The sequence below is a fragment of the Myxocyprinus asiaticus genome, chromosome 43 (assembly GCF_019703515.2).
Source record: "Myxocyprinus asiaticus isolate MX2 ecotype Aquarium Trade chromosome 43, UBuf_Myxa_2, whole genome shotgun sequence".
Taxonomy (NCBI): domain Eukaryota; kingdom Metazoa; phylum Chordata; class Actinopteri; order Cypriniformes; family Catostomidae; genus Myxocyprinus; species Myxocyprinus asiaticus.
In genome coordinates this window covers 25886204-25908337 of record NC_059386.1, presented here as the reverse complement: position 1 = coordinate 25908337, position 22134 = coordinate 25886204, and the positions used below count along the sequence as shown (strand labels likewise).

General features: G+C 39.0%; 1 protein-coding gene across 1 annotated transcript in view; it reads right to left on the bottom strand.

Moving 5' to 3' along the window:
- The window catches only part of ryr1a (ryanodine receptor 1a (skeletal)), an 85145-nt gene that overhangs the window by 20018 nt on the left and 42993 nt on the right, over window positions 1-22134 (bottom strand). The window contains exons 61-82 of the mRNA XM_051685945.1: window positions 20389-20456; window positions 20149-20270; window positions 18306-18355; window positions 17981-18041; window positions 17696-17822; window positions 17499-17610; window positions 17329-17410; window positions 16479-16609; window positions 16067-16387; window positions 15725-15965; window positions 15558-15645; window positions 15259-15351; window positions 14615-14629; window positions 9647-9817; window positions 9451-9510; window positions 9228-9362; window positions 8935-9047; window positions 8618-8714; window positions 7699-7805; window positions 4346-4397; window positions 4127-4201; window positions 43-142 (exon numbers count right to left, since the gene is read on the bottom strand). Coding sequence (XP_051541905.1) covers window positions 43-142; window positions 4127-4201; window positions 4346-4397; window positions 7699-7805; window positions 8618-8714; window positions 8935-9047; window positions 9228-9362; window positions 9451-9510; window positions 9647-9817; window positions 14615-14629; window positions 15259-15351; window positions 15558-15645; window positions 15725-15965; window positions 16067-16387; window positions 16479-16609; window positions 17329-17410; window positions 17499-17610; window positions 17696-17822; window positions 17981-18041; window positions 18306-18355; window positions 20149-20270; window positions 20389-20456 — 2421 coding nt within the window. The remainder of the gene's footprint in view (window positions 1-42; window positions 143-4126; window positions 4202-4345; window positions 4398-7698; window positions 7806-8617; window positions 8715-8934; window positions 9048-9227; window positions 9363-9450; window positions 9511-9646; window positions 9818-14614; window positions 14630-15258; window positions 15352-15557; window positions 15646-15724; window positions 15966-16066; window positions 16388-16478; window positions 16610-17328; window positions 17411-17498; window positions 17611-17695; window positions 17823-17980; window positions 18042-18305; window positions 18356-20148; window positions 20271-20388; window positions 20457-22134) is intronic.

Below are 22134 nucleotides of genomic sequence, written 5' to 3'. Positions count from 1 at the left end.
TCAGAAGTTATACAACAGTGTTTTGATAGGTGAGCAATGTACCCTTGCAGGCACTAATCATCTGTAGGACCATCTCAGCAGCCCCACGGTTGTGTAGACGTGACTGCTGGTAAAGGAGTCTCTGCTTTTCCATCTCTTTTTCCTGTAAGGTTAAACATGGAGAAAATGAACTGTCTAATGGCCTTCACTAACCCCTCTTCTCACAAATCTTTCTGTTAATAACCTTTTTCCACTTCTTCAGCTACAGAAGCCTAACTATAATAGTTCGAACCTCTTTCACTGTACTTCATTGTAGTTTAAGCTATAATGTTTAATTTTCTATTTTGAACAGTTACTAATTGTTAGTGATAACAGTATGTGCTACTGAAGATGCTCTTTAGTCTTCACTGTCCCGTGAATGGTGAAACTCGAGTGGTTCCCAAACTATGGTGCATGCAAGTGACCTCAAAATACTATAAATGTAATTCTCATTATGAAAAATTTCATTAATTTACCTATTTGACACGGGCTACTCAATGTTCCATGTCTAAGTATTTTATTGACCATAGAAACTTAATATTAAAGGCACCACTTAGAGACATTTAAGCGCCAAATTATCGTTATCTTGTGATTTCCAACACGTTTCTATTGTCGGAAAGTTTGCATCTAATTAGCTGTCACGCAGGCGCCATGAAGAGATGGCAAATTAGTATTCTGCAATATTAATTTAATCTACTTAGCATTTTTCACAATTCATTGAAGACCAAACAATGTAAAATGCTAGATTTAAGAGTAAAATGATCCTTTATTAAAGGGATAGTTCATCCAAAATGAATATTCTCTCATAATTTACTCATCCTCATGCCATCCCAGATGTGTGTGACTTGCTTTCTTCTGCTGAACACAAATAAAGATTTTTAGAAGAATATCTCAGCTCTGTAGGTCCATACAATGCAAGTGAAGGGAGGCCAGAACTTTGAAGGTCCAAAAAGCATAAAATAATTCATACGACTCCAGTTGTTAAATTCATATCTTCAGAAGCGATATGATAGGTGTGGGTGAGAAACAGATAAATATTTAAGTGCTTTTTTCTCCTCCCTGACCAGTAGGTGGCGATATGCACAAAGAATGGGAATCGCCAAAAACAAAAGAAGAATGTGAAAGTAAAAGTGGAGACTTAAAGTAAAAAAAAAAAAGGACTTAAATATTGATCTGTTTTTTCACTGACACCTATCATATCGCTTCTGAAGAACTAAATTTTCCTTTATATGCTTTTTGGACCTTCAAAGTTCTGGCCACCATTCACTTGCATTGTATGGACCTACAGAGCTGAGAATTCTTCAAAAAAAATCTTTGTTTGTGTTCAGCAGAAGAAAAAAGTCATAAACATCTGGAATGACATGAGGGCGAGTAAATGGTGAGAGAATTTTATATTTTTGGGTAAGTATCCCTTATCTTCTAATATTGGCAAACCTGTAAATACACAGGTCTACCCATCACAATAGGAGAACGTAAGCAGCAATAGCCTAATTCTTCTTATTTATCGTTTAAATGTCTAAATATATTTTTAATACAAAAACTGAACAGCCTTAATATGCTTGCATTTAGTTATTATTGTTAAAATGTGATTATGACTCTAGCTATTAACATGTTTGAGGAAGGCATGGTAATGGGGTTGCTTAACTGAGTAGACAATGAGAAGTCTTAAAAGTTTGGGAACCGCATATCTACAGTCCTGTTGTAGTTCATTCAGTACTTGTACTCTTTTTATTCTTAAACTTTTTTCTCTTTCATTCATGTTGATATGGCATGCTTTCAATCAACCCACCCCGTCATCACCATTAGTTATGGGATAGTCATACTAATTTCTCACGTTTGTCTATCAGAGCAAACGTTTGACTACAGTAAACTCTCCTGATGGCTTTGCATCTCATACGCAAAGAGCCATGCAGGTGTTACTCATCTACAGGTCTGTCTCCTATTGGGAAACAACAGTAAAGGAGCTTCACCAGTGAACAGTAAACTCTGGTAAGTGCTTCTGCAAAACATACAGTAACCCTTAGCAGTAATCCCACATTTGCCAACTTTTTTAAGTGAAACTTAACTGAATTAAACTTTAGTCTTTGGAAAATCTTGTAACATTAATTGCATTCTTATAGCCAAAAAAAGTATTGCAAATTCAGCACTATTAAAAGCAAATAATAATCATGGAAAAGCTTAGTTGCAGGAGCTTGCTTTGCCAAAAAATTCATATTATCTCATTAAGCCATTGTGCATGCATAATACTCACCCCCCTCCCAAACCTCCCACCCCACCCACTCCACCCCCCACCCTTGTATGCCTGTCCTAAACATCCAAAAGTGTGCTGTGTGTAGATGCGTTTCCTCTTACCAAGTCTATCCATAAATGCTCTGCCTCAGTGAGTGTGTGTGTGACGTGTGCAATCCACTTCATTGTAGGTGTACTTTTTTCTTCCGCTGTGAGTGTGTACAGACTAGGAGACTGCTCTGGCTTTCACTGTAGTCTGTGTGTCAGTATACTATGTCAGTATGGGGAAAAAACTTTGATTAGTTACTTTCCCTTTGTAAATGAGTTAAAGGGAATCATAGAGATACAGAATTAAAGCGAGTAGAACAAACATACATATGACATATGCCATCATCAGTTACTTAGCAAGTGAAAAACGCAGCATAAAGATATGTCAATCAAAATGCATGTTCATTTGACACCTCTGTTAAAAGTTAACAGCAGTCAGCAATCAATTATCATAATAGTCATAAATCATTTCTAACATATCATTAAAGAGCAACCTCTTTGATTTAGTTTCTTTTGAATCTTTAAAAACCTTCAATTGTAATATATGAGGAGTCAAGTGAACAGTTTTACATTTCAAAGCTGCAACAGATGAAATTTCACACATTGAAGCATCCCAGAATTGCTTCAACGAACCAGGAGAGATCTACAAATGAAGATTTATTTGCTAATGTTTGATATTAGTCATTGCAGCCACTTGCAAGCACAGTATGTGACATGATACTTCACTTTAAACAGCTCTATGCCCCATAACTGCAGGTATTTGAGTTCACTGCAGTGATAGTTTGGTCTGTTGAGCAGTTCTGTAGACCTTCCAGCATATTAATAAATTAGTGAATGCTGCAGCTTTATGTTATCCAAACACAGACTGGCAAAACAAAAAGCAGAAAAAAACATTTAGGCGCCCGCTTTAAGCCTAAACTTCTAAACACATTATAATAATGTAACTTGTTTGCCGCAAAAGGTAAAGTGAGTCCAAATCAAAAAATATAAAATATCAATTTCATCTATAAGCTATTTTTCAAGAAAATGTGTACAGTTATTGAAATGTTATCTTGATTAAGATTTAGGTTTAGCAGGTGGCTTAAAGCTTTAAGTGAAATACAGTACAACAAATAAAATCATGCAATATTGGGTTTTTTTTTTTTTTGTTTTGTTTTTTTGGATTTTCTCCCCTTTCCTCCCCAATTTGGAATGCCCAATTCCCAATGCACTCCAAGTCCTCGTGGTGGCGTAGTGACTTGCCTCAATCCAGGTGGCGGAGGACGAATCTCAGTTGCCTCCGCGTCTGAGACCGTCAACCCACGCATCTTATCATGTGGCTTGTTGAGCACGTTACCGCAGAGACCTAGCGCATGTGGAGGCTTCACGCTATTCTCCGCAGCATCCACGCACAACTCACCACAGTGACAACGAGGAGGTTAACCCAACGTGACTCTACCCACCCTAGCAAACAGGCAAATTGGTTGCTTAGGAAGCCTGACTGGAGTCACTCAGCACGCCCTGGATTCGAACTTGCGACTGCAGGTGTGGTAGTCAGCGTCTTTACTTGCTGAGCTACCCAGGCCCCCTCCATGCACCATTGTTAAAGATGCTACAGTATGCCAATAATAACAAAGCGCCAATGATACACATATTAGACTGATTAAGATGGAGAGACAGCACAGAGAGATGAGAGAGCACAGGTCAGACAGAGAAATGTAGGGAATAATGGGGATGTGAGTGAACGGATGGGTGATATAGTTGTTGGTTTGGATGTCACTCGGGTCTACCGCTCCTGTGTCTTCCCCGTCCCCAGCCCCTGGTCTCCCCATACCATCTCTGTCTGTCGCACCTCAAAGGGCATCTCTTCTTCTCCCCCCTCCACCTCCTCATCTCCCCCCTCATCCTCTTCCCCCATGTGGCAACTCTGAGGTCAACAGAGATGGACAGGGGTGAAAAATGTAAATCAGTGTTCTTCAATCAAAAGGTTAAACACAAGAATAAAAACAAGAAACAGAGTGAAAAAGAGGAAAATAAAATGGAGTGCACTGAAGATAATATAAGGTCTCACCTTAGCCATGATATCAGCATATGCCATGTATAAGTAATCTATGTCCAGTTTACTGTGACAGAGAAAAGGGAGGGACAAGGTCATAAATAAACAATGAAACAAAAGGAATAAATAAATGTTATACAATAATTTTCTTCATTAATAATTTTAATGACAATCAGAATAAGAATAAGCTTTATTGCCAAGTATGCTTACACATACAAGGAATTTGTCTTGGTGACAGAAGCTTCCAGTGCACAAATAATACAAAAAGACAGAGATAATAAAAAATAAAAAAAGTGAATAGAAAATATAAATATATATAGAAATACACAATAAGACAATATATATATATATATATATATATATATATACGTATGTACAAATACAAATCTGTTATATACAGGTGCAAGGGAATGTATGGCAGAAGAGGTAGGGTATGTTGGATAAATATAAATAGACTAAGCTGTGTTTTACACATAATTATTGCTCAATCGGTCAGATTTAACTGTTCATGAGATGGAAAGCCTGAGGGGAAAAAACTGTTCCTGTGCCTGATGGTTCTGGTGCTCAGTGCTCTGTAGCTCCTGCCAGAAGGCAACAGTTCAAAAAGGTAGTGGGCAGGGTGAGTGGGGTCCAGAGTGATTTTTCCAGCCCTTTTCCTCACTCTGGAAGTGTATAGTTCTTCAAGTGGGGGCAGGGGGCAACCAATAATCCGCTCAGCAATCCGAACTGACCTTTGAAATCTTCTGATGTCCGATATCATAGCTGAACCAAACCAGACAGTTATTGAAGTGCAGAGGACAGACTCAATGACTGCTGAGTAGAACTGTATCAGCAGTGCCTGTGGCAGGTTGAACTTCCTCAACTGGTGAAGGAAGTACAACCTCTGCTGGGCCTTTTTCACAATGGAGTCAATGTGGGTCTCCCACTTCAGGTTCTGTGAGATGGTAGTGCCCAGGAACCTGAATGACTCCACTGCTGCCACAGTGCTGTTTAGAATGGTGAGCAGGGTCAATGTTGGGGTGTTCCTCCTAAAGTCTACTATCATCTCCATGTCAACTGTTTTGAGCGTGTTCAGCTCCAGGTTGTTTTGACTGCACTAGTGAGCCAGATGTTCAACCTCCCTTCTGTATACAGACTCATCGTCATCTTGGATGAGGCCGATGACAGTAGTGTTGTCTGCAAACTTCAGGAGCTTGACAGAGAGTTCCTTGGCAGTGCAGTCATTGGTATACAGGGAGAACAGTAGTTGGGAGAACACACAACCCTGGGGGGCACCAGTGCTGATCATACATGTGCTGGAAGTGAATTTCCCCTGTCTCACTAGCTGCTGCCTGTCTGTCAGAAAGCTGGTGATCCACTGACAGATAGACGTGGGAACAGAGAGTTGGTGTAATTTAGTCCGGAGAATACCTGGATGATGGTGTTGAAAGCCAAACTGAAGTTCACCAAAAAGGATCCTTGCATATGTCCCTGGTCTGTCCAGATGTTGCAGGATATGATGCAATCCCATGTTGACTGCATCATCCACAGACCTGTTTGCTCGATAAGCAAATTGACGGGGATCTAGAAAGGGTCCAGTGATGTCCTTCAGGTGGGCTAACACCAATCTCTCAAATGAATTCTTAAAAAATGTAAAGCAGAGCGACGGGTCTGCAGTCATTAAGTCCTGTGATTTTGGGCATCTTTGGGACAGGAATGATGGTGGAGTGTTTGAAACAGCAGGGAACTTCACACTGCTCCAGTGATCTGTTGAAGAGATGTGTGAAGATGAGTGCTAGTTGGTCACCACAGGATTTTAGACCAGTGGGTGAAACACTGTCTGGGCCCTGTGCTTTCCTTGTCTTTTGTTTCCGGAAGCCACGGCACACCTCCTCTTCACAGATCTTAAGTGCAGATTGAGTAGCAGGAGGGGGGTGGCAGGAGGTGTTGATGTTTGTGTGAAGTGAAGGTCAGAGCGTGTGAGACTGGGCCTTTCAAATCTACAGTAAAACACATTCAAGTCGTCAGCCAGTTGTTGGTTCCCTACAATGTTGGGGGATGGTGTTTTGAAGTTAGTAAAGTCTTTCAGGCCTCTCCACACTGATGCAGGGTCGTTAGCTGAAAACTTGTTTTTCAGCTTATCAGAATAGCTTTTTTAGCCACTCTGATTTCCTTATTCATTGTGTTCCTGGCCTGATTGTACAAGATTTTATCCCCACTTCTTTAAGCATCCTCTTTGGCCTGACGAAGCTGCCTGAGTTTTGCTGTAAACCATGCAGACAATATATCTAATGAGAATAAGCAATCAATATCTTTCTTTCTTCTGCTGAACACATATGAACATTTCAGAAGAATTTTTCAGTGGTCCATACAATGCAAGTGAATGAGTACCAAAATTTTGAAGCTCCAAAAGGACATAAAGGCAGCATTAAAAAGTAATCCATACGACTCCAGAGGTTAAATCCATGTCTTCAGAAGCAATATAATAAGTGTGGGTGGGAAACAGATCAATATTTAAGTCCTTTTCTACAATAAATCCCCACTTTCACATTCTTCTTCTTTTGTTTCTGGTGATTTTCATTCTATGTGCATATCACCACCTACTGGGCAAGGGGGAGAACTGATGGTAAAAAAGTATAACGTGATAAAATGGAGAAATGCTATTTGATGTCCAAAACAAGCCCAGGTTTTAATTACCACAGAAGCATGTCAAATCTTAACTATCACCAAAACACAGAATGAAACATTTTTGTCTATAAGCGCTTTTCATGTGGAGTTCAAAGCGGCGATTGACGCTGGGGTTGACGCCCTAACACGAATCATGAATGGGGCTTAAAAGCGGATAGCCACAGTCTACAGTCATATTATTATTTTTGAAGGATGAGAGCTTAAGAGAATTAATGCCTTTTGCAATGAAAATGCAACCTTTGGGGAGACTAGTTCTTTCAATTAGTCAAACTCCCACTTAGACTTTGGGAAACTTTTAATGTTACTTAAATTGGTGCTATTTTAGTGCATTTCTATCTTTATACTGTGGAAGGCTTTGTATGGAAAAGGTTAATAAAGCATTATATTGTTAAATATTGTTTTTCTTTCTTTTCTAAGATGAAAATAAATTTTGACAGTAAAAGAAGTATATATAGAGTAAAATTTCAGCACTTTCAAAATCTGCGATTAAAAATTTTAGTCAACTGACAGCACTAATAATTATATAATAATATTCACATAAGATTTCCTAAAGACCATGTGAACAACGTAAATAGCCTAAGCTGTCTAAATAACAGTCACTGTTGATGGCCATATGACCACCTCCATCCCCCATCAGGAGCAAAATGTGTCATTGGCTAACAAACCACACTGAGACCCTCAGAGGTGTGGAGGAGTCTCACCTCTTCTCAGTAAGTGCAGTGCGACTGAAATGAAGAATAAGCTGATGAAGAGGATCAGGCTTTGTCTCCCTTTCCTCTTCCTCCTCCTCCTCTTCCTCCATCGCTTTCTGCTGAAGACAAAAATAACAATGAAACTCATCACTGAAGGTTGGCTACAATGACAAACTAAAAATAACTGGAAATATATTTTAACACACAGACCCTGTTTACATTTGGTATTAAGATACGTCTCAGATGATCAGATTTCAATTGGACAGGCGAGACGCATTACTTTTTAAAAATGGTAGCTCAAATGCATCTCCTGTGACCACTTGTGTTTGGATTTCAAAGGGTTTCTGATTTCATGACAACATACTTCAATCACTATTTTAGTATCTTACTGCATAATAATAAGCCGCAAAAAAGTTTATAAAAGACAAAGAAAGAATGGGGAAAAAATGGCATACTGTTTCTCCAAGATGCAGTTTAAATTGAATGTAAGAACAAATGCAACATTTCAAGTAGAATTCTCAGTTATTTTATTGAAGTACCTGTATTAACTGAGCTTTAGATATGCTTGTTTCTTATCTGTGTCTGCATGTGTATCAGGCATCCTGAAGAAGTCGGACAGTTATTTCCTTTTAAAGCCGCATGTAACCGGCAAAGTTTTAAGTGCAGTGGTTGATTGACGGGGTGGTGCTTCACTGCTGTCCGGTACACATCAGGATGGATTAGCATTTACACAAATGCAATGTGGTCACATGCACTTTCGACAATCTCCATATGTGGTTTTTGTGATCCGATCACAAAACATTTTGGAACCTGCTTACACCTGTATTGAGCGCTGTCCACTTGTGATGGACGGAAACACATCTTAATACCAGATGTAAACGGGGTCTCAGTGACCATGTTAAATTAATGTCACCATGGGAACACTTACGGACAAGTCATCTATCATTCTGTCTTCAAAGGAATATCCTTCTGTTTGGATCCAGTTCCGCTTGTATCCGTCCAGGAACATGTTAGAGGCTCTATGCCTAGAAGAGAGTACACATTTCTGTACCTCCACAACTAAGGGATGTGAACAGCCATTGGATATATATTTGTTAGTGATCCTGCACAATTAAATAACCCAATACTGGTCAGAGTTGTGGCTTAGTGGTTAACACACATGTTCTGCAAATTCAAGTCCAGCTCATGACAATTGCTGATCCTGTTCCTCTGAAACAGACAGCTATAAGAAGCATCCTCTCTTACCTGGGCAGGTTGTAAAGGGGAGTCATCCTGAAACAGGCCACTACTGCTCTACGCCTCTGCTTAGACAGCAGTTTGTGCCAAACCATCTTTTTGGACTTGAAAGGGTGCTCCGTCTGAGGAAAGAACAAAGGACATATGTTAAATAAGAGAGTCAAAAAAAACTTTTTTGATAGGGTGCATCTCAGGTAAATCTCATTTAACATAGGGGTTAACATAGTCGCAATGCAGTTCAGTGGTCACCAAAATGTGCATTCTTTGCACTTGGTGTTTCAGAACTTTGAGGTAAAACTCACCACTTCAATGTGGTAAAGCACAGCAGAGACTTCCTGAACTCTCTTCACTACTTTCTCTGGGGCATCTGCATCTTCTGCCTTTCCTGCCATTTCCTTATACAGTGCCATCTGCCAGCGCATAGATGGGTTATCGACCTGAAGAGAAAGAGAGACATAGCACTCAGATTTTTGAACAAAGAATCTTTCAGAAGACTCTGACATGGACAACAGTACAAACACTTACCTTGCCCTGGAGATGCAGGTTGTTCTGCAAGAACTCTCTCACCTCTTCATCTGTGTCTTTCTGCGAGAAAACACAAGACACAGGCTTAGTGACCTGTTGCCGACCTAGGGTTCACTCAATAACAACAAGTTTAAGATGAAACTTTAAAAAACTTTATCACATAGTTAGATAGACAGACAGACGGTGACCACACTACCAATGAATAGCGGGTCTTGGCCAGGTTAATAAGTTCCTGGTCTGCAGGAGAGCACATGTTGAGTCCAATGGGAAGCATTTTCTTCAGCGCTGCCACAATGAGGGACGTCTGAACAGAATATCGATCTCCCCGTCTCTTTTTCTTGGTACGCTCCACATCTGAGCCACCAGCCTGGGTTGAAATTAACATAAAAGCATGACAACTGACAAAGAAATCATGAAATGACTCTTCCAATAGGACCGTATATTCTTATGGCATCTTGTGAGAAGATTTCCATATCACAGGATGCTAATTGCTAATAGTCTGTTTACCAAACAATTAAGACCCAAATGAAAGTTCTCTTGAAGACTTTAGAGGCACAACCTGAAGCGGAATAAACAACATGGGTGTCCATGTTAACTCAAACGTCCTGTTCCCTCACCAAGACTTAACTAGTAAACGGTTTAGGACCAATCCATCCTTGCTTGAATGCATTATTTAAAGTCATTAGAATTATCTTATTTAAGTTAAAGACATCTTTGTAGAACAGCCATAGGAAATGAGTCTTTTTGATTAATAGGGTCATTAAGAGGGAGGGGAGGGTAAATGTTCAGTGTTGCTTTTCAACATAATAGACAACAAGGGCTTAGTGGGGGAGACAAGGCATAATCGTTCTGAAGCTGAAATATGCATCAGCTCTAATCAGGGGCGGACTGGAATGAGAAATTGGCCTTGGATTTTACATAGAAACCGGCACAAAAGTTGTTGGGGGGGGGTGGAAGGGGGGGGGGTTGTGTCGCTGTCCATTTCTGCATATCGTGGAGGCATTTTGCGGCCCTCTTCAGCCACTCGTGGCCCCCTTTCACGGCCAGGCCACCGGGAAAATTCCCGGTTCTCCCTATGGCCAGTCCGCCCCTGGCTCTAATCCTAAGAGACAGGTGACAATATCAATGATACAATGTAGAAAAAGAAACAATAACATGCTTTAAACTTTTTAAGAATTAATCAGAAACGAGGAGCAAATTCATTCAACTACAACCTCCTCTTTGCAGAGATGTATAAAATGATAACAGGCACAACAGGTGTTTTTGTAGCTTGTCAGTGCAGTTTAATACACTCCATGCACTGAAAGTGTTTGCAGGGGCATACACAATCATAACATGCTCAGCCTCATGAGGAAAAGTCAGGAACAGCAAACACACACTGTAAAACTCACTCACTTGTGTTCTTCATAATGCTTAAGATCAATGGTTGCTTTTGACTCATTTTGGGTTGCCAAGCTGTTTAAGTATGTAAATAATTGAGAAGCGCAACCCATATTGTAGATGCCATGAACTAATCTACACAAATAATTTAAGTAATCTACGTTTTTACAGAACATTATAGATCACGCACATCCATAGACCTATCTGCACTAGTTTTGCCCCTCCAATCAAACACTTAATTCTTTAATTGTATGTCCGAATACAAGGATCCATTGCTTCTGTCTGGAGCAGTTGTATTGTGGCATTACTTGGGATTTGTTTCAGCTGTAGACCATATTCCAAACTAGACTGAACGTGGTTAAAAGGGGCTGGGTGCATTTGTTTTCAGTTGGAAACCTGCTTTGCAGTCAGTCGGTTATAAATTCAATTTGAGAGACTTCCTTGCCTAGTTTTAAATTAAAGGGATAGTTCACCCAAAAATTTAAATTCTCTCATCATTTACTCACACTCATGCCATCCCAGATGTGTATGACTTTCTTCTGCTGAACACAGGCGAAGATTTTTAGAAGCATATTTGAGCTCAGTAGGTCCATACAATGCAAGTGAATGGGGTATCAAAACTTTAAAGTAGGGCTTTCAATTGAACAGAGAAACTAAATTTGAATGTTTCCCTTAATATTTTCAAAATTAAAAAAATATATGAATTTTAAAGTCAGCTAATTCTTAAACTGATGCTATTTTCTTAGTCCACAAGAGGGCGCAATAAATACATAAACCATACAGCACCGTTAAATTATTGCAAAGAACATTCCAGGCCATAAAAAAAAAAAAAAAAAAAAGAAAAAGAGCATTTCATTTTCAACTAATGTGCATAAAATAAAAAAATAAAAAGTTTTAGTCGGTCCATATTCTCAAATGTTAAGTCAAATGTAAAATGGGGGGGGGGGGCGGGGAATGCTTCAATAGACAGTTTACATGGTGTTACACTTGCCACAGTACACTACTCCAGACACAAGCTATAATAACAGCGAAATACCACATTGTTTTTTATTCATTACAGTTGTATGTAGGGTAGCAATATTCTCAGATAGCAGAGGTATTTGGCTGAACTCGGTGGTGAAGCGACTCAGACTATGAGTCCAGGACAGGGGCTGTTCAGTCAGATGGAACACAACAGAATGGAACCGAATGCAAGGATCTCGAGACACACATTTCCAAGTTGAACATCTTTCCTGACAAAGCATTTAAAAAACTCACTGCTTAATCTGAGAAACACTTATAAGAGAGCAAGATGCAACAGCCAAAGACCTCCACCAACTGTAAGGGGCTGTTCACACCGAATGCTTTTGCAACCATCCATTTGTTTCTCTATGATAGACGAACATCTTTGTTTTGCTTTGTTTTTGCTCATGCAGGGACACTGTTTTTTTAGATGCTGTGTCTAATTAAAAAGAACTTTAAAAGCATCTTGAGACACCTGCTTTCTGTTAAACTGTATTTGTTGTGCTGTGTCTAGCCTTTTTTAGCCCAAGAATGTGATCGATCTGAAGTCATCATCAGCTCTTGGCACACATCCAGAATTCGAATGCACAGTTTTAGTATTCTAATCTGCATTTTTTCTTAAATTCGACAAACATTAGAATATTGAAATTTAATTTGAAAGCCCTACTTTGAAGCTCCAAAAAAGCACATAAATGCAGTATAAAAGTAATCCATAAGAGTCCAGTAGTTAAATCCATGTCTTCTGAATTGATATGATAGGTGTGGATGAGAAACAGATAAATATAAAAGTCCTTTTTTGCTATAAATTCTCCTCCCTGCCCAGTAGGTATAATAAGCATGAAGTAAAAAAGGACTTAAATCTTTTAATCCGTTTCTCACACACAACTATCATATTGCTTCTAAAGATATGGATTCAACCACTGGAGACTTATGGATTACTTTTATGATGCCTTTATGTGCTTTTGGAGCTTCAAAGGTTTGGTACCCATTCACCTGCATTGTATGGACCAACAGAGCTGAGAAATACTTCTAAAAATCTTTGTTTGTGTTCAGCAAAAGAAAGAAAGTAATGCACATCTGGGATGGCATGAGGGTGAATAAATGATGAGAGAATTTTCATTTTTAGGGGAACTATTCCTTTAAGTTTCAAAGCTATAGTTTACCAAAAAGTGAACATTCTGTCATCACTTACTCATCCTCATGTCATTCCAAACCTATGTAACTTTCTTTCTTCAGTGAAGCATAATAGGAGAAATTCTTGAGAATCTCAAGGCTGCTCTTTATTAAACAATAAAAGCATTGACCATGGAGAATCTCCGCCATAGCTCATCGCATACGTGAAATACATGAGAACCAACACCGTTGTTTCAAGTTTGAAAATGTACATCTGCGAATGAGATCTGAAAGCTACACCATTGGGCAAGAATTTCAGGGAACAGCAACTTACATTTTGGTCTTTTTCTAACACAATGCTATCGTATGGCTTCACTAGACTTAGATTATAGCCCACAAGCCGTACAGACTACTCCAATTGTGCTTGTTTTTCCTTTTTAGGGCTTGATAGTCCTTGATCAAAATGTACTATCACATATATAGAGCAGCTCAGAGATTCCTTAAAACTACTCCTTTTGTGTTAAAAAGCCATAGGGGTTTGGAACAAAATGACGGTGAGTAAATTAGGACAGAATTTTAATTTGAGTGAACTATCCCTTCAAAAGTAAATGTTATCCCTTTTTTCCACAATCCCACCTCAATCAGTTGATTTTGATTGCATTAGGGGTCATGGGTTAAAAGGGGTGGATGGGGAGATAAAATTAAACATGGAGATGTGAGACATTGGACATAAGTACAGAAACAATTCCAGTTAATGTGAGATTGAGTAGTCACACAGGATGGACTCTAAATGCCTCCATTTTTTCAAGGAGGATATATTGCAAAATATAAACAAGGATTGAGGTCAAAATCCTTCATATGAATCTGCTTCAGGAAATTAACTGAAACACAATTTGTGTTTGAACAGTTCTCTTTTGAAATAAATGTGTGTATTTCTGTGATGGACAAAACGGAAACTGAGTCTCAGTTGACTTCCTGAACAGATTAAATTGACCCCAACCTGCAACCAACATTTAACAAAAAGAAAAAGAAGAGATGTATGAAGATCCCCATCCGAACTACAGTCCAACAGATGCAAACTTTTGTACAGGGTGATGGCACAGGTCTCCAGGGGCTCGGACCCGGTGTGATGAACATGGAATCAAGTGCCATGAGCCTGACACTACAAAGAGATCTTTCATCAAGCGCCTCCATTCAGACTCCCCCCCCCTGACACACTGGCAGGACGAGCAGCAACCTGTGACCAGGGCACACATTTATGTCCGTGAGGATGGGCTGTTCCCTGATCTGAAGTCACCAAACATATTTTTCCTACAGGCTTCATATCTGCCTATTCCAGTAGCTAATTTGTTTTAGACCACTAAACATCAGATTTCATTCAATTTCATCTATGTTTTCCCTTAAAAATCTGTCTCAGACCTCTAAGTACATCTTACTGTTTACAAAGATGATCATGTCTGTTTTAAAGCAAGAATAACAGCTATACTATTGAGTATGATGCCTATCCACAAACATGAATTGTCAAGAGGAAGGTGTTATTCATTGAGACACGATTCTTGTCAAGTTGTCCTGTGTGAGTGCCAGTGTGTTGGGGAAGTTGATGAAATGCCCCCCCTTAACGTGAGGTGCCATGCGGTAGCACAGCAGTCGTGCAGACAAAGAAGCTAACCTCAGAGTCCCCGGTCTAGAAACCCATCAGCATCCAGATGGAAAAAAAAGGACAGGGGACAGTCAGAGAGAGAATAACCATTAACACTGTCATCTAAATCCTGTAAAACTCATTCGAAAAGCACTTGCATTTGCTAGTAAGAACTCTTCTTTTGTGCCGGCAAGAACAAACTCTTCATAAACACGGTGAACTGTTTAAGTCACAAGGCATACTGTACCTTTTGATGTGGGGCTTGATGCCAAACCTATCAATTAATGCTTATTTATTTGTTGTTTTATAAAAAATAAAAAAAAAATAACTAAATAAAAAAAATCAAGCGATTGAAACGCCATGCTACTGTACTTAAGTTAGAGAACAACTTGGGGAAAATTAGTTCAATTAGAAAAAATAAATCCTAAAGAAACACAGTAAATACTGACAATTACCCATTTCAGGAAAATAAATAGTCTATTACAGATGTAAATCTCAAAAATATCAATAAATATATATATATATATTAAAATACATGTTTATATTTGCTAAATAAAGACTAGTCTACATGATAATCAAATATCGAAATTAATATATGATCAAATATGAAAGCTTTGAAGAGTGAAGCAAAGTCCATGTCCTATGGTGTGACAGTACAAGTCAAAGAGGCTAACCTTGCTCATCTTGCTCTTGCTGTCAGCAGTGAGGAAGGACATATTGTTTATTTCATTCATCACCACAAAGTTTTGTTCCTCACGCTTGAAATTCTGCATGGAGAGAAAGAGAAGAGAGGTGTGCATGTAATTGTAATCATAGTTTGTTTTTTGTTTTTTTTTATAAATCTGCTAGTCGCCTTTATAGTTTACAAGATTTTATATAGTTACAAAAATAAGTTTCAGATGAAATAACCCTTGACAGGACTTTACTTGGCTAGTTCTTGACTGGCAGCTAACAAATAAAAAGTCATTCTTACATGAGATTTGGACCAGAAAATGAAGACCTCTCCCACCATACGGAAAAGCTCCTCAGCATCTGGATCACGGCAGGTAAGCCACCTTGCTCTAAAACCCATGTGACATTAAAGTTCAAAGCAACTAAAAGTAATCAATTCAACTGACCTATGCACGAACCATGTCATACCTGTTGTTATCCACATAGCGGATGAGAAGAGGGTAAAGAGCATACAAATCTCTACACAGAACCGCAAATTCGTCTCGAATAGTTCCCTCCTCCTCGTCGCCCTCAGACTTCCCCTCCATACGCAGGTGCTCCTCCTCGGCAACTACTTTAGATGTACGCTTCTTCAGTTTCTCCATGGTGGGGATGAAATGGGATTTGAGCATCTCTGGTTTGGCTCGGCTCACAATGGGCTGGGAGAACACTGGTTCGAAACAAGATATGATACTGAAGATCAGGTTCAGCGCAAAATAAAAGCACTATGGAGACAGAGAATTACTTTTATACTGAGAATGCTTCTTGTACCAGCAAGCCTCTTCATCCATGAAGCTTCATCAATGCCCAGGTTGTTGACCACTATTTTCATGATACTTCCCAGGAGCTGGTTGAGTTGATCGGAGGTGACATCTGTACACAGCTTACCCTCCGATTCTGGGAAGTTCTCCACTCCTCTCTCCCACCAGCGGGGTAGATAGTTACAGAGCATGGGCAGGGTGACCTCTATCACGTGTGGCATTTCTGTGTAGCGAGCCCCAGATTCTGCCAGGTCTCCGATCTCTTTCATCAATATCTCTAGCTCTGGAATGTCCAAACACAGCTCCTTGACATGGTTAGGAAGTCCCAGGACTAAAGATGATGAAAAAGGGGAAAATGAAAAAAGAAAAAGAAAAACAGACACAGAGAGAAACAGCTATATAGATGCAAAGAGATGACTAACTGGCTCTTTCCCTGGGCGTCTTGGTGGTGTACACAGAAAATGCATTGTATTCATTCAGATGGGGCTCCAGGTAGGCCACAGGCATGGCTGCAGCAAGATGAGCAAGACACTCACCCAGGGCAGGTCTATGTCTAATATAAACAACAACAACAAAATCTATAAATATGGCAACCACACTAAAACATTTAACAATTAACACTGCTTTACTTAAAGGTATAGTTCGCCCAAAGAATAAAATTCTCTCATCATTTCTCACCCTCACCCTCATCACCCTCATGAGATTTATAGTAAAAAATAACTTAAATATTGATTTGTTTCTCACCCACACCTATCATATCACTTCAGAAGACATGGAATTAACCACTGGAGTCATATGGATTACTTTTATTCTGCCTTTATATGCTTTTTGGAACATCAAATTTCTGGTCACCATTCACTTGCATTGTATAGACCTACAGAGCAGAGATCTTTTTTCTAAAAATCTTTGTGTGTTCAGCAGAAGAAATAAAGTCATACACATTTGGGATGGCATGAGGGTAATTAAATGATGAGAGAAATTAAATTGTTTAGGTGAACTATCCCTTTAATGGCCCATTCACAGAAAACATGTTCTTGCATATAAAAGACCTAGACTGAGCGTACAGCGTAAATCGAGCTGTTTTTAACTTAACATGTCAATTTAGACGCGTGGCACTCATGCAAAATGCTGTAAACATCGCAAAATCTCAACAGTCGAAGACATCCATGTAGTGTATGTTTAACATAGACAAACAATTAAAAACAGGGCAGATGGAAAAAAGAATGCATCATGTGTGACCATCCCTTTAGACACACAAACACACTAACAAACCTCTCTGCATGTGGAGTTTTTACAGTACCAAGAGAATAAATACTACACATGATTCGGTAGCAGGACATCTGCAAATCGTCCACTAAAAGAAGCAACAGAGGGAGATGTAAATGTACCTTCACAATTCTAAATGATCAAATCTTAAAGAAAAGTTCCATAAAATTCCTTACAGATAACATCATCTCCAAACTGGTGCTGAGCGATGTGGTCAAACAGGGAGGTGAGGACAGGGAGCAGAGCTATTGTGGTGTAGTTAATATTCTGGGACACACCCTTCACAGGCTGAGAGACAAGAGAAAGAGGGACTTTGGATAAGGAAATATATTCACCTCCTTGCATTATCGTGTAGATGTTGCTATAGCCATACCTGATTCCCTTTGGACACTTTGCCGAGTTTGAGGTTTTCCACCATCTTTTCTATATCATCAGCTGCACTCTCATAGAAAGAACGCAGCCCTGCCTTTACAATTTCAGGCCCTGATTTCATCACAGTCCTGTTAAGGTCAATGAAATGTAGAACAGTCATTTACAACAAATATTTGCAGCAATTGTTTTCTATAGTGCAACCATGTGGTTGGTGATGAAGTTTTTTGTTGTGTTCCTTTAAAAGGAAACATTTAATTCTAATCGAGAATCAAATTAAATGACATACCGGGCATCAAGTGAACGTGCAAGGATATGAAGACAATTGACAATAGCAGACGCATCCGTACCTATGTAAAATGAACAGGTCTTATATAAATGGCAGAAATGTAGCTTTCATTTTAACAGTAATAAGTAAGTAATATAATAAGTAAAAAATATAGGGAATTATCCTTATAAATAAGGAACTGATAAACATGTACAGTACATACTCTACTGACTTTCTGTTTCATGACAACAGAAAGTTTAATGAGAAAAAAAGTGACACTTTCAAAGAAATAAAAGCAGGGAAACAGAAAGGTGAGGAGGACAGCAGAGAAGTACACATATCTTACCAAAGAGAAACACTCTGTGTCTTACCAGGGCAGACATTTTACAGAAGATACTGCATCATCAGAGACACCAAAGAAGGGAAGATGAAAGCAAGGCAAAGGAAAGAAATGAGAGAAGGAAGGGAAAAATGCACGAAGGAAGTGTTCAAAAAGTAATGAGAAGAATAACTGAAATAAACAATGCTCTTATAGTATGACAAGTATACAGTGGCAAGAAAAATTATGTGAACCCAAGCTGGTTTTCTGCATTAACTGGTCATAAAATGTGCTCTCATCTTCATCAAAGTCACAAGTATAGACAAAGCACAATGTGCTTAAGCTAATGCCACAAACAATTAAAATATTTCATGTTTTTACTGAACACATCCCATTAAACATTCACAGTGCTGTGGAAAAAGTAAGTGAACCCTTGGATTTAACGGGTCGATCCTCCTTTGGCAGCAATAAACTCAACCAAGCGTTTCCGGTAGCTGCAGATTAGACCTGCATAACATTCAGAAGGATTTTTGGACCATTCTTCCTTACAGAACTTCTTCAGCTCAGCCATATTCTTAGGATGTCTGGTGTGAATGGCTCTCTTGAGTCATTCCTCAGCATCTCTATTGGGTTAAGGTCTGGGCTCTGATTGGGCCACTCCATAAGTTGGATGTTCTTTTTTGAAGACATTTTGTAGTGGATTTACTTGATGTTTAGAGTCATTGTCCTGCTGCATCACTCAGCTTCTACTGAGCTTCAGCTGGCACTCAGCCACCCTGACATTATCCTTTAGAATATCTTGATAAATGTAGGAATTCATTTTTCCCTCGATGATGGCAAGCATTCCAGGCCCCGAAGCAGCCCAAAATCATGATTTTCACTCCACCGTACTTCACCATTGGGATGATGTTTTCATGTTGGTATAAGATGACCTTTTTATGCCATAAGTAGTGCTGCATGTTCTTCCCTAACAATTATATCTTAGTTTCATCAGTCCACAAAACATTTTCCCAATAGCATTATGGAGTGTCAAGGTAGTCTTTTGCAAACTTCAGGTGCTCAGCAATGTTTTTGTTGGAAAGCAGCAGCTTCCTTTGTGGTGTCCTGCCATGGACACCATGCCTGTTTAATATTTTCCAAGCAGTAAACTCATGAACAGAGGTGTTAACCAGTTCCAATGATTCCTTCACATCTTTAGCTGTCACTCTAGGGTTGTTTTTTACCTCATTGAGCATTCTGTGGTGGGTCCTGTGAGTCATCTTGGCTGGACAGCCACTTCTAGGGAGAGTAGCTACAGTACTAAATGGTATCCATTTATAGATAATTTGTCTAAATATGGACAAATGAATATCTAAGCTCTTTGAGATAGCTTTGTAACCCTTTCTAGCTTTATGCAAAGCAACAATTCTTGATCGTAGGTCTTCTGAGATCTCTATTTTGCGAGGCATAGTCCATGTCAGCAGATGCTTCCTGTGAACAGCAAACTCAAATTGTTGATTTTTAGAAGTCATAGTACCTCTAACCCATACCTCCAAACTCATTTCATTAATTGGATGCCAGCTTTGCCAAATCCTGACTTGAATTAGCATTTGTTGATGTCATTAGCCTTGGGGTTAACATACTTTTTCCAACCTACACTGTGAATGTTTGAATGATGTATTCAATATGTACAAGAACAATACAATAATTTGTGTGTTATCAGTTAAAACAGATTGTGTTTGTAAATTATTGTAACTTAAATGAAGATCAAACCAAATTTATACATAAATGCAGGTCATTCCAAAGGGTTCACATACTTTTTCTTGCCACTGAATCACATCATGACTACAGATGTAATATGACTGTTTAACTGTTTGTAAGTCACTGATACCTTGCAATCATCTCTTTTTCTTTGTTTGAGGCATGTCCACCACTGCCCAGGATTTTAGCCGGTGTAGAGAGGAAGTAGAGGCAGTGATTTTTAAAATATTGATTTATCAAAGGAAGAAGAATCTACAGAGAGAAATAGCCATTATTTACAGTCCTTGAAATACTAAATATTTGAACAGGTAATGTCAATAATTCAGTGCTGAAAGATTTCTCAGGGAAACAGACCACATGAGAGCCTGACCTTGGCAAAGAACTTGATCTCTTGTTCATGTGGTGACTTTTCCACACGACCACTGCTCACAACAGCCTCTGCAAACACAATGTTTTTTAAATGTCTGTGATTCATTTGAAATAAAACACTATCCTAGGTATCCTGGGTAGTAACAGATTACATGTAATCTGGATTATGCAATCATATAAAAACAAAGTACTTATGATTGGATTGAATTACATTTTAAAATACTCGTAATCAGACTAGTTACTTTTATATAGATTACATGATTACATATTAACAAGGCAATGGCAGTAAACTGTTAATAATTTATTGATAATTTTCATATCAATATCATCATATTCTTACCCCGAAGCATAATATTCTCACAGATTAACATTTTGAACATGTGCTCCTTTTACGTTACAACAGTAAGATATGCACCTCAGCTAAGCAATAGGTAATGGACTATTAAGTAGCAAGTGTTAAAAGTGTGTCAGAGTTTAGAGCTGTTAGCTTTGACCTAGCAATGTCATTGCTGCTGATTTCAGGTTCATTGTTTGTTCATGTAATATTTCTATTGTTTTATGCACTTAAAATGAACTAGATATGTTTATATATATTATTTCTCACTACCTCACTAATGGTGTGCAGCTCACACATTGAACTTAAATGCTTCAAAGCATCTAGTGAATGCCATCTCTAAGGGTCCTGCCCGCAGTGTACACAATAGTTCAACTGCAAAATGTGGAGCAATATGGAACAAAGCCCATCACTCTATTGTTGCTGCAAATTAAGTGGAGTCCACTGCATGAAAGTTGACATAAAACTTGACACAATTGTTTCTTGTGACTTGGCAGAACTCTGCTGTTTTTTTTTTTCTCCCCAATTTGGAATGCCCAATTCCCAATGCCCTCTAAAAGTCCTCGTGGTGGCGTAGTGACCCGCCTCAATCTGGTTGGCGGAGGATAAATCTCAGTTGCCTCTGCGTCTGAGACCGTCAATTCGTGCATCTTATCACGTGGCTTGTTGAGGCTTCACGCTATTCTCCGCGGCATACACGCACAACTCACCACACGCCCCATTCGTGAGCGAGAACCACACATTATAGCAACCACGAGGAGGTTATCCCATGTGACTCTACCCTCCCTAGCAACCAGGCCACCTTGGTTACTTAGGAGACCTGGCTGGAGTCACTCAGCACGCCCTGGATTCGAACTCGCGACTCCAGGGGTGGTAGTCTGCGTCAATACTCACTGAGCTACCCAGGCCCCCCGGAACTCTGCTGTTTTAAAATATTCTGCTCTTTTAGAATATTCTTGCTGTTTAAAAGATAATATATTGCACCTTAGCTTTAGAAGAGGCGATGGACTATCAGTAAGAAGTAAGGGTTAAAGTGTTTCAGTATTTTAGACCTAGGCAACGTCGTTGCTGTTAAATTTATGGTAATTCATTTTTGCTAATTTTATGATAATTTTGTGTTGATTTTATGGTCATTAATGTTTTTAATGCTGCTATTGTTTTATGCACTTAAAATGAACTTGATGTCTCAGTGTTTTGAAATATAAACTTTGGTCATTGCTGTTAGATTTAATGTTTATTTCATTCATGCAATGTTTAATTCACTTTTTAAAAATGTCTTAAGGAGCTCTTTTTGTTAGTAATAAAGAATGGAATACATTTTCTTCCTCTTTGTACTTTTATGTTAAAATGACTATCCTAATCAAAATGCATGTGACACAGTTGAAGTCAGAAGTTTACATACACCTTAGCCAA